Here is an 11,677-nt window from a genome sequence, read left to right on the forward strand (position 1 = left end):
TGTCAAGCAGCAGCTCTCCTTCTGACATTTTGCGCTTGAGCTAGCGCGGCGCTAACGTTGCGCTAACAGCTACTAGCTAGCTGCTTACTTGACGCCTGCTAGCTTGAAAGTAGTTTTTAAATAATATATCAGAGCAGAGACGCGTTTTCTTCCCCCCCGGTGACTAAAAATACACAAGTCATTTCTCTTCTTCCATCTGGACCAGCAGCTGGCCTTCTTAAAACCATTGACCTCTGACCTCAGCCCTCCCACTCGCACGACTACGCCCAACCAGGAGCTCATCTTCACTTTGTTATATTCAAAAAACAAAAGAAAATAGCTTTTTAGCAGTCACAAAGAGTGAATTGAAACAACTTTATTATGAACATTTCAAACCGTAAAAACACAATACGGTAAAAGTGCAACGTACAAACTTGTGCAAATATATCAAAGCTATATTTGGTAACGTAACAAAAAAAATAAAAAATCAATCGGAGAGAATGTGATAGCCGTCGAGGCAGCAGCTCCCTGAAAATAAACAGCAAGTGAAACGTGACTCCTGGCAAAAGGACGAGTCGCTCGCTGCTTGACTGCAGAAACAAGAACGCACCATTTTTTTGTGAAAATACGGTAAACAGCAGCCGAAAAAGACTTCAAGTAAGGCAAAAATGTGTCTTAGTAGAACACATCTAAGTTCAAATTGCTTATTTAGTGCAAAATACTTCAAACGTTCCCTGAACAGATTGTTATTATTATTGTGATGATGATGATGATGATGATGTTGGCTGTAGTTTCTGTACTGAATCCTACTGATGGCTGTTTGTAATATTTTGACCCGCCCATGGACAATAATGCCTAAAAATATATCTTTTTTTAAAGGTACTAATTGTACGTGACAAAATAATTAAAGTATCAAATTAATTATAGACAAAACAGTAATTTTTTTATTCCTATAATGGCCTAAATAAGTGAAGTATGCCTTTAATTCTACGGAATGGAAACATTTTTAGGCTTGATTATGGGTAAACGAAAATATCATCCGAATCAATTCTTAAAGATTTACTTTTAAAATGCCTTACCTGTAATAAAAGAATCATTCTGGATACTATGGATGAGATACTGAAATTTGCATTTCTTCTTCTAAAAAACAAAACAGATAAAACAATCATGAAACACCTTACGTCTTAAAAAAAAAAAAAAAAAATTGACAAATTACTTTGGGCTTAACTGTCGATAAAATTGCTACGTATTTAAAACACATTTATTCAAATAAAGACGTCTTATCTGCGAATTTATTGGGGCTAAAATATCGATATCCTTGCTTATTATCAATTGCATTTTTTCAAATTACAAAAAACTTCTCTAATAACGACTGAATTTGTGCTAAACTATAGATAATATTACTCGATATTACCAATAGCATTATACCTTTTCTCAAACAAATTAATTTGGGGTTAAATATGGATCCAATTGCCAATCTTCTAAAATACATTGTTAAGACCTCTTTTTTTGTTGTTTTTTTTCCCCCAAATCACACCTGATCTATCGTAAATTCAGTTTGGCTTTTCTTTCGAGAGTCAAAATATTAGGAACAGCCGTCAGCATGACAAACTCGTCATCAGCGGAATAACAAATCCATTTTTAAAACAATCTCTCTTCAAACAGCGCCCCCTCCTGGTTCCAGCAGAGGCAGGAGTCCAGGTGCTCGTTGATCTCCGACTCCTGCACGCCGGCCTGACACACGGGACATGTGACCATCACCACCACCGACGACGGCGACGACGATGACGCCGATTCTCCATCTTCTTTGCTTTCCACCTTCAGCCTCTTGTTGAAGAGGTCAGAGACGCCGGCCGAGTCGTCCAGCGGTCTCTTCTTCCATTGAGGCAGGAACGATGGCGCGGCGTTGTCGTCATCGCCATGATACGAAGTGGATGGAATCGGCGACTTCGCTTTACCAGGTGAGTCGGCGATGAGCGACTGATTTGTTGGCTTGTTGTCGAACAAATCGTCAACGTACGTCCGGTTCAGTTTATCCGGCGGATCTTCACGCTCGCCCGAGCCGCCGCCGACGCTACGACGACCGACCTCGCGACCGCCGTCGCCGAAGCCGCTAACGCCGCCGCGATGAGGCGTTTGGATCCTGAGCGGCGAGCCGTTAATGTTGACAAACGCCCCCGTGTTCGCGACCGACTTCTTCGCCGGCGGCCGGACGACTCGAGCCGGCGGCGAAGGCGCGTCCGCAGGTTTACCGAGTGAGGAGGAGGCGGGGCCAGCTGACATCGTCGCGGAGGCGGAGGAGGAGGAGGAGGAGTTCCCGCCCAGGACGAAGCCTTTGCCGCTGAACGCGAACACATCCCGGATGTCGCGGCTTCCTGAAATTGACAACCACGAGTCAATCAATAAAACTTTATTTAAATAGATTAGTCATTCGGGATGTAACGATATCAAAACACCACGATACGATAATTATTACGAGAATGTGGGGAAATTGCCGATATTAAAAAAAGGTCACAATATTGTAAAAAATAAAATAAAATACAAAATAAAATAAAAATAAAAAGCTCATACTAAAAAAAAAAAAAAAAATCAATTTTAATAAGAACACAATTTTGAGGCACTTACTTGCAAATGCACGCACATATTGACTCGGTTCACAAATATATTACGTATGGAGGACCAAAACTCCCAAAATTCAAAATAAATAAATGACTAAAATGAAAATAACAATGAATATAAAAAAATATAATTCAAAAATTTGATAAAAAAAATAAATATAAATGGAAATAAATCTGTTAAATAAATACATTTATTTCCATTTATATTTTTTTGGGATATAATTTTCTAATTATATATATTTTTTTAATATTCATTTTTATTTTCACTTTTAGTCATTTATTTATTTATTAAGAATTTTGCCCGTTTTGGTCCTCCATAATTACGTTCCCCTACGTCTGACCATCAGCGTGGATTTGAAACATAGACGGGCCAAAACATGCCTTGTGAAAATTAAACTGCACTACAAAAAACTAGTCACCAGAGGGTGCTACAACTGCACAAATGGAAATCAACCTGACTTTTTTTTTAAAGATGTGCTGCTTTTAATATCGTGACAACATAGGGCTGTGCAATTAATCGAAATTCAATTACAATTGCAATTATTAGAATCCACAATTACAAAACAAGCATAATCAGAAAAAAAAGTTTATTAATACTAATTTTTGAGTTTTTTAAATGTATACATTTTTATTTATTAAATAACTAATGTAATACGACTTGCATAATTATAGTGTCAAATAATTTTTAATTTTTTTTTACGTTTAAACATTCTTTGTTTTATAACAAAAAAATCATCATACTGCACTCCAACTTCAAGTTATTTTTTTCTATAATCGAGCAGCCCTATGACGCCGATATATTGCGGCAAGTTTGAATTATCGCGATGTCACGATATCGGCGTTATCGTTGCGTGCACGTCGCACGACGTTACCTTTTGGCTTCTCAACGGCGTCTTTTTTGCCCTCCTTCTTCTTCTTGCCGTAGCCTTCGGGCTCCTTCACCTTGACGTAGGTGCCCCCGCACGTCCTCTGGTGGTCCCCCCACCAGGGGTCCTGGGCCGAGGGGGCCCGATTCATGGCCCTCTTGACGTAGCCGAAGTAGGGCTTGCGATTCTGGCACGGCCCGTCGCAGCGCCACCAGTGCTGGCGGTACGCGTCCACCTCGTCGGTGAAGTTGTGGAACACCTGGCGGGGGGGGGAAAGGGGAGGGGCTTCCATAAATAATAATAATAATAATAATAATAATAATAAAGAATTGCGTGCTCACGGTGATGTTGGCGCCGCTGTCGTGGTTGATGCGTTTCATGTGCTTGCAGAACTCGGGCCCGTGGCTGTCGCGGTCTCGGTTGTTCTGCGTCACGAACAGAAGCGCGTGGATCATCTCGTGCAGCAGCGTCTGATCACGCAACAATAAACAACATACATATTATTTAACTGGACCAAAATACACATACAAAAAACAAACGGACGAAAAAACAAAACAAAACACTAAATATGGCAAAAAAAACAGTTTTGCATGCAATAATAAATGCCTTTCCGTTTGTAACAAATCATTGTGGGCTTAACATAGAAATCCGATGCATTATTATTATTATTATTATTATTATTATTATTACAGATAACCTTACTAAATAATTTGAACGTTACAAATACATCTAAGATACATGATGTAAGATGTTTTTGTCCTATCATTTTGAATTCTTAACTATACGCAGAATCACATTAAATGTATACCGATTGAATGCCTTACTGCTAAAAAAAATAATAATAATACATTTGCAAAAAAATATAAAACTATTAAACAGTTTACCAAAATAAATAAATAATTTTGAGGTTAAATATATATCATATTACTGAATATTAATCACGTTTGTTTAAAAAAAAAAAAGAAAAAAAAAAGCCTTACTTCTAATAAATCATTTCGGGCGCAAGTATCTCACGTTACTAAATTTGTAAAAAAAAATTAAAATAAAAAATAAATAAATAAATAAATAAAACAATTAAATGCCTTACCGCTAATGAATATGTTGCTTAATTATATCAAAATAAATATCATTTAAATTATTTATATACCATGAAAAATACATAAATGCAAATAATGACCTCTCTAGTAAGTTTTAACGCCAATAATTTTTTTTTTGACTGAACTACAGATAACATTAAACATTTTAATTAAAAATGCAGATTAAAAAGAAAATAGCACCATTCGAATAACTTGTTTATCTCACGTAAACAAGTCAATTTGTGCTTGTCCATATGTCACATTAAAAGCATATTTTAATAGAGGACCTTTCAAATAAATGTCTTCCATTTGGTTTACAATGCAATACAAGTAAATATATATATATATATATATTATAATTGGTTTATCCGTGGGCTGCCGTAACGGTGCTTCTCACCTCCACCAGGTCTTTCCGGGGTCTGAGCTTGAGCAGCGGCTCGCTGAGTCTGATGGAACAAAGTCCGCCGCGACCCTCGTAGGAACACACGCCGGCACACCTGCCGCACCAGACAACATTTGGCGTCACCGGCAAAACCACACCAGAGGATTAGAGAATGCGGATTATTGAACATTTATAATAACCTTGATATTCAGAATAGCGTCTATGTACTAGTGCATTCTTTATCCTCACTATGACATTTCTGTGCACGAGTAGGACAAAGAGGCTCTTTAGAGTGGTTCGTTGTGTGCCCTAAGTGCCTGTTTCTTTGTTTTGGATTTTGTTTTTCTTATACTTGACAGCCAGTGTGTGGACAGTACACAGACTTTGCTTTAGAGCGCCTCGTTGTTGCGGCGTGGTAAAGTCTTGTGGGATATATTCTATTTTATTTTCATTTGTAATTTCACTTAGTGACTTTATCCTGTAGTGAGAACAAAGAGCCTTCTAGTACATGGTGAAACTTGACATCAAGGCTGTCACTACACATAAAGGGACATCTGACACTTGCTATGATAATAACAATAATAACTCATGAGATGTATATCGTGCTTTTTCGGTGGACACTTTTTCGATGTTGGCACTGCTCACAGGGTCATCCTGGGGCTCCACTTGACCTCCACGCCGCTCAGTTTGCCCCAGAAGAATCTGTTATTGAACTCCAGGAACATCGCGCGCACGTCGGGCGTGGGGTCCAGCGTCTCCCAGGCGGCGTCCACGACGGACAGCGGTTTCTCGGGCTTCCAGGGGACCAGCGGCCCGCTGTCCATCTCCTCGTCGCTCAGCGGTTCATTGTCGAACTGCTCCTGAAGCTTCAGGGCGAGCATGTAGTCGTCATCCATGTTGTTACAGATAAAACTTGTGGCCTCGCAAAAAAGTGACACACAACACTGCAACTCAAACAAGCGCCTGTCAAGTGTGCTCTCCGCTGGCCACTTATTGTCAAAATAATATTTTATATGAAAACGAAAGAAAATGGACGACTAGCTGGCTGAGCAGTTCACAATGCCAAGGATGCCGCCAGTTTATCTTATTGTGAAACGTTTTGCAGTATAGGATGAATACTTCCGGTACTTATTTCACGATTTCAAAGGTAAGATAAGAGTTGCCAAAAAATTGTGGTGACAAAGGTGATTCCAAGCCATACAATAAATACATTTTACGACCAAAAATTTATAAAATAAATTTAAAATTGTTGGCTTATAGGTTCTGAGTACGTACAAACATTTTAAAACCCACTGATCTCTTACACTAACAGTAACATATCACTTCCGCCTTCAACTCTCATCCACTTGACAGAAATGGGCTTCCGTATCCGGAAGTCCGTGGGACAGTTAAAAACACACTTCCGGAGTTTATCACTTGATCCAAAGTAACACAACAAACTAAAACAGTCGTTATTGTGAACAATTCGCGCACACAAAACACATTTTACGTTAAATTTGCTTTATAAAAATACATATTCTAGCACAATTGTCGATTGGTGCAAGCTTTATTGTTGGCCACTTGTTTTTTCTTCCGCCAATCACGTGACGTAAAAGGGTGTCACCCTGCTTCCTGTTTGGGTTGCTAGCTGCGACGAACCATTTGAACCTCGAATGGACTCGTTTCTGTTTATCTTAGCGAATATTTATCAATCATTTTGTCAAAGGCGATAAACTATTCACAATTTAAGATGTCCGAACCGGGAACCCGACTCCGCAGGATGCTGGAGTCGCCCAATTTCGACCCCCAGAATTACGTGAAGCAGCTGTCCCAGCAATCGGATGGCGATCGAGACCTCCAGGAGCACCGGCAGAAGATCCAAAACCTGGCCGACGAGACGGCCCAGAACCTGAAAAAGAACGTCTACAAGAATTACCGCCAGTTCATCGAGACGGCCAAGGAGATCTCGTACCTGGAGAGCGAGATGTACCAGCTGAGCCACATCCTGACGGAGCAGAAGAGCATCATGGAGAGCATCACGCAGGTAAGTGCGGTTCTCCAAATAATTTCTTAAAAGTACTCGTGTGCTGAATAACGTTATTCATTAATAGGCTGTATTTAATTGGAGCATGAAGAAAAGACAAGACTAGTTATCGTTTGAATTTTGTCAACAAAAGTATTGCTGTACTTTATCTTCTGTTCTACCCCAACGCAGGCCCTGCTGTCCACCGACAAGGACGAGACCTCCAAGGAGATGCAGGCCGCCTTCCCCAAGGAGAGCGAGGAGCTGAAGCAGAGGAGCCTCACCTCGCTTCTGGAGAAAGTGGAGGGCGGCAAAACCATCATGGACACCCCCGGAAGGCACCTGGTGTACAACGGCGACCTGGTGGAGTTCGACGCCGACAACATGTCGCCCGTCCAGAAGGTGCACGCCTTCCTCATGAACGACTGCCTGCTGATCGCCACCTGGCTGGCCAACCGGCGCGGGGCCGTCAAGTACAAGTACAACGCCCTGTACGACCTGGACAGCTTCGCCGTGGTCAACGTCAAGGACAACCCGCCCATGAAGGACATGTTCAAGATCCTCATGTTCCCCGACAGCCGCATCTTCCAGGCGGAGAACAGCAAAATCAAGAAGGAGTGGCTGGAGATCCTGGACGAGACCAAGAAGAACAAAGCCAACAAGGAGCGCGGCAAGAAGGAGGAGGAGAAGATGCCCACGTCGCCCGTCCGCGCCGAAGTGTCCACCAATCCGTTTGACCTGGACGACGACGACGAGCAGGCTGAGGTGGGGTTGCAAAATTTCCTTCCTTTCTAATGTTGCAACCGATTTGTTTACTTGTTTTTTTTTTCCCGAAAATCTTTCACTCCTTTTCCACCCGAGGTGGAGGAAATCGTGGACCTCGGTCTGGAGTGGATCCAGGAGCTCCCCGAAGACCTGGACGTGTGCATCGCCCAGAGGGACTTTGAGGGCGCCGTGGACCTGCTGGATAAGCTCAACGAGTACCTGAAGGAGCAGCCGCTCACGCCCAAGGTCAAGGAGCTGCGGGCCCGAGTGGACGAGCGGGTGCGGCAGCTGACAGACGTCCTCGTCTTCGAGCTGTCGCCGGACCGCTCGCTGCGCGGCGGGCCGCAGGCCACCAGGAGGGCCGTGTCGCAGCTCATCAGGCTCGGTCGGTAAACGTTAAGCTAGCCACGCTGGTTAGCATGTTACCCTGCCTCGGGTTCACCAATTAGAGACACGCTAACTAGAGAGAGACCCATGTGTTTTGTTTTGTTTTTCAGGGCCGATGCCAGTTATTAGTAGTGGAGCAGTCAGATAACCGATATTGATTTTTAGTCAAATATTGGCGTCAATTTTTTTTTTTTTATATACAAATGCCAATTTTGAATTTATGTCTTCCCCAGGGTCAGCAGGGTCTCTTATAAAGTTGACTAACTATTAAATAAATAGTTCCCTGAGATTTAAATGGTTTTAGCTTTACCTTTTATCGGCCGTCAGATTTGTATTGCAATATTTAACATGTACCTAAAGATGTTTTTTTTTTATTTTTTTATTTCATTAAAGAATTAAATTTTTTTCATGCAGCAAAATAAGCAAACTCAATATATTCTTAATTAATTGTACCTACCGCTCAATAATGTTCCAACTAATGGATGGCGGTGCACATTTTAATTAGCAGCTGACTGGTCAAATTCAGATAAAAAGCCTAAAATTCCATATGAAACTTGCTGCATATCTTTGCGATATGAAAACCGCATGGGCCAATATTGCGAGATCACCATTTTTTCCGATCTATCATGCAGCCCTACGCTCTATTTTGACTCAAGCAACCCCCTTCGTTCCCGACTATTTTACTGGATTTTGACTGATATTGCAAGGCCCACAGAATATTGTGTTCTATTGCTATAAAAACATGATGGAACCTACCAAAAAGAAAAATAAGGGGGAGGGGAAAAAAAGAAGTATATTTCTGTTTCCGTTTTGCAGCAATTAGCATTAGAATATAGCTAAGTTTAATCATTATTCACAAATCTGCTTAGAATTGTTAGGAAACAGCTTGGTTGATCTCTTATACTCTGCTGCCACCTGCTGGCCGTTTTTGTAATTAATTTTTTTCACCAGTTCTCTGCCTTTGAGAGGCTGCAGCAAAGCCTTCTGTATGTTATAGTATTTAAAAAAAACAACGTATAAATACGTCTTTGGGACACATACATTTAAAATAGAACGTATTTCTCCGTTTTTGGGAGCAAAAATGAGTTAACGCGCCGACGATGCGGTTTACCTTCCCAGGCCAGTCGACCAAGGCGTGCGACCTGTTCCTGAAGAACCGCGCGGCGGCCGTGCACACGGCCATCCGGCAGCTGCGCATCGAGGGCGCCACGTTGCTCTACATCCACAAGCTGTGCAACATCTTCTTCACCGGCCTGCTGGAGACGGCCAAGGAGTTCCAGATGGACTTCGCCGGCAACACGGGCTGCTACTCGGCCTTCGTGGTGTGGTCCCGCTCGGCCATGAGGATGTTCGTGGACGCCTTCAGCAAACAGGTTGGTCAACGGTGGCCGGCGGGCTGCGAACGGGCCGTCAAGAGTCTCGTTCGTCCTTGTCGCGTCGCGAAGGTGTTCGACAGCAAGGAGAGCCTGTCGACGGCGTCCGAGTGCGTGAAGGTGGCCAAGGAGCACTGCCTCCAGTTGACCGACATCGGCTTGGACCTGACCTTCACGCTGGAGTCCCTGCTGGTGAAGGACGTGAAGGCGGCGCTGCTCAGCTACAAGGACGTCATCGTGGAGGCCAGCAAGCATCGCAACTCGGAGGAGATGTGGCGCCGGATGAACCTCATGACGCCGGAGGCGCTCGCCAAGCTCAAGGTGATCGTCAATCGCAAACGGTGTTCGTTTTGACAAGACGTTTCTATTCAGTCTTGGTTATAGTCTTTTGACTAAAATTAATTCACGTTTTAGTCAGAATTTGGTCATCTGATTGTATTTTCGCTTTCATCCAATTTTAGTCGACTAAATTGACAGTTTAGTCGCTATTTTTCTTCAGCATTCATTTCAACTTTTAGACAGAAAATTACAACACACAGGAAACATTTAATAACAACCGGTTCTTTGTTTCAATGAAATATGATGAACTGACAATAATACAACTTAGTTTTCACTGAAATGAAAAAAAAAAAAAAGTGCAACAATTATTTGAGATTAATTTTACAGCTAGGGATGTAATGATATCCAAACATCACGATACGATATGAATATCACGATAATGTGGGGAGGTTGGCGATACAAAAGGTTATATTAAAACACTTTTTGTACATTACAGCAATGAAAATAATACAAATATAGAAATAAAATATATATTGAGGCACTAATACAAGCATTACAATAAATTGATAGTTTTTTATGAATATAATTTCTGAATATAAATTACAATAGAGTTCCTCCACATATTGACTGTTCACAAGTATTATGTTATATTATGTTCCCTTTCATCTGACCATTTATCGTGGATTTTAAACATAGAAGGGCCAAAACATTCCTTGTGAAAATTAAAGTGCACAAAAAAAACTAGCCACCAGAGGGTGCTAGAACTTCACAAATGGAAATCAACCTGACTTTTTTTTTTTTTTTTTTAAAACAGATGTACTGCTTTTAATATCGTGACATGACGACGACGATATATTGTGGCAGTTTTAATATCACGATATTGCCATTGTCGCTACATCCCTACTGACAGCTGCACAACGAACGTAAACATGTTGAGTGGTTCTTTTCTCCAACCCGCGTTTCATCGCTTCTGACCGGATTGTGTGAATTTTCCTCACCGTGTTGTTTTCATTTTCGTTTTAGTCATTGACGAAATTATGACTGAAATGCAAGTCATCGCTTTTTTTTTTTTTGATTCTCACGGCGCCGGCTTTCCAGGAGGAGATGCGCGCCAGCGGCATGTCCACGTTCGACGCCTACACGGGCGCCGACTGCTGGGTGAACCTGAGCTACACGCTGGTGGCCTTCACCAAGCAGCTGCTGAGCTTCCTGGACGAGGCGCTCAAGCTCTACTTCCCCGAGCTGCACACGGTGCTGCTGGAGAGCCTGCGCGAGATCGCGCTGGTGGCCGTGCAGCACGTGGACTACAGCCTGCGCTGCGAGCAGGACCCGGACAAGAAGGCCTTCGTGGTGCTCAACGCCGCCTTCCTGCACGACTGCGTGCTGCCCGAGGTGGAGCGCCGCTTCGAGGGGGCCGTGGGGAAGCCCGCCAAGCAGCTGCGCGACCTCCGCAAGAGCGCGCGGCCCGTCAGGGTCAACCCGGAGAGCACCACGTCCTTAGTCTGACCGACGCATTTCACGACTACATTTCATCCTTGAAGACATTTGAAAGAAAACGACGTTTTGTTTTCAGTGTGGGTTGCTTAATTTTTAGCTACAAGCACGTGAATGAATATTCCTGCATAATATGACAGATGGATACAAAAAGGGATATTAAAAAGTATAAATGCATATTTTAATGTAAATGTTGACTGCTGTACTAGTACACACGCACCTGGAAATAATTATAACTTGCACAACTATTTGGTTCTTTATTGACTGCAACGTATCCTCACTTTTCTCAAAACACCTGAAATCAATATAATAATAATTCATCCTTCGACCTTTCCCCTCCACGCTCATTGAGTTGCGAGCATGAATGAATGAACGAATGCACGAGTGTATCAAGCGCACGCCTCGCTCCGATATTTTTTAGTCTCCTACTCGCCTCGTTATGATCACTCATGCGAA

At 42.4% G+C, this 11,677-nt stretch overlaps 2 protein-coding genes across 2 annotated transcripts; one reads left to right on the forward strand and one right to left on the reverse strand.

The window, feature by feature from the left end:
- Positions 1-340: 340 nt before the first annotated feature.
- sprtn (SprT-like N-terminal domain) lies at positions 341-6,592 on the reverse strand. Its single transcript, XM_077511453.1, has 5 exons — positions 5,567-6,592; positions 4,937-5,036; positions 3,805-3,933; positions 3,470-3,722; positions 341-2,354 (listed from the first exon to the last, which is right to left on the reverse strand). Exons 1-5 carry the CDS (start codon positions 5,815-5,817, stop codon positions 1,621-1,623), a joined length of 1,467 nt encoding a protein of 488 aa, XP_077367579.1. The 5' UTR covers positions 5,818-6,592; the 3' UTR covers positions 341-1,620.
- exoc8 (exocyst complex component 8) lies at positions 6,347-11,469 on the forward strand. The gene is given in 7 exon segments (XM_077511455.1): positions 6,347-6,940; positions 7,078-7,176; positions 7,178-7,688; positions 7,785-8,073; positions 9,195-9,448; positions 9,521-9,769; positions 10,826-11,469. Coding segments are annotated over 7 exon segments (2,100 nt in total). The 5' UTR covers positions 6,347-6,650; the 3' UTR covers positions 11,234-11,469.
- Positions 11,470-11,677: the final 208 nt, after the last annotated feature.

The sequence above is a fragment of the Festucalex cinctus genome, chromosome 21 (genome assembly GCF_051991245.1).
Source record: "Festucalex cinctus isolate MCC-2025b chromosome 21, RoL_Fcin_1.0, whole genome shotgun sequence".
NCBI lineage: Eukaryota > Metazoa > Chordata > Actinopteri > Syngnathiformes > Syngnathidae > Festucalex > Festucalex cinctus.

What these genes read in the sequence shown, in the direction of transcription:
- sprtn (XM_077511453.1), bottom strand. Translation starts at nt 5,817, where the DNA reads ATGGATGACGACTACATGCTCGCCCTGAAGCTTCAGGAGCAGTTCGAC. An exon ending in CCCGGAAAGACCTGGTGGAG is followed by an intron (nt 3,934 to 4,936) that starts GTGAGAAGCACC and finishes TTGCGTGATCAG; the next exon opens with ACGCTGCTGCACGAGATGAT. An exon ending in ACAGCGGCGCCAACATCACC is followed by an intron (nt 3,723 to 3,804) that starts GTGAGCACGCAA and finishes CCCCCCCGCCAG; the next exon opens with GTGTTCCACAACTTCACCGA.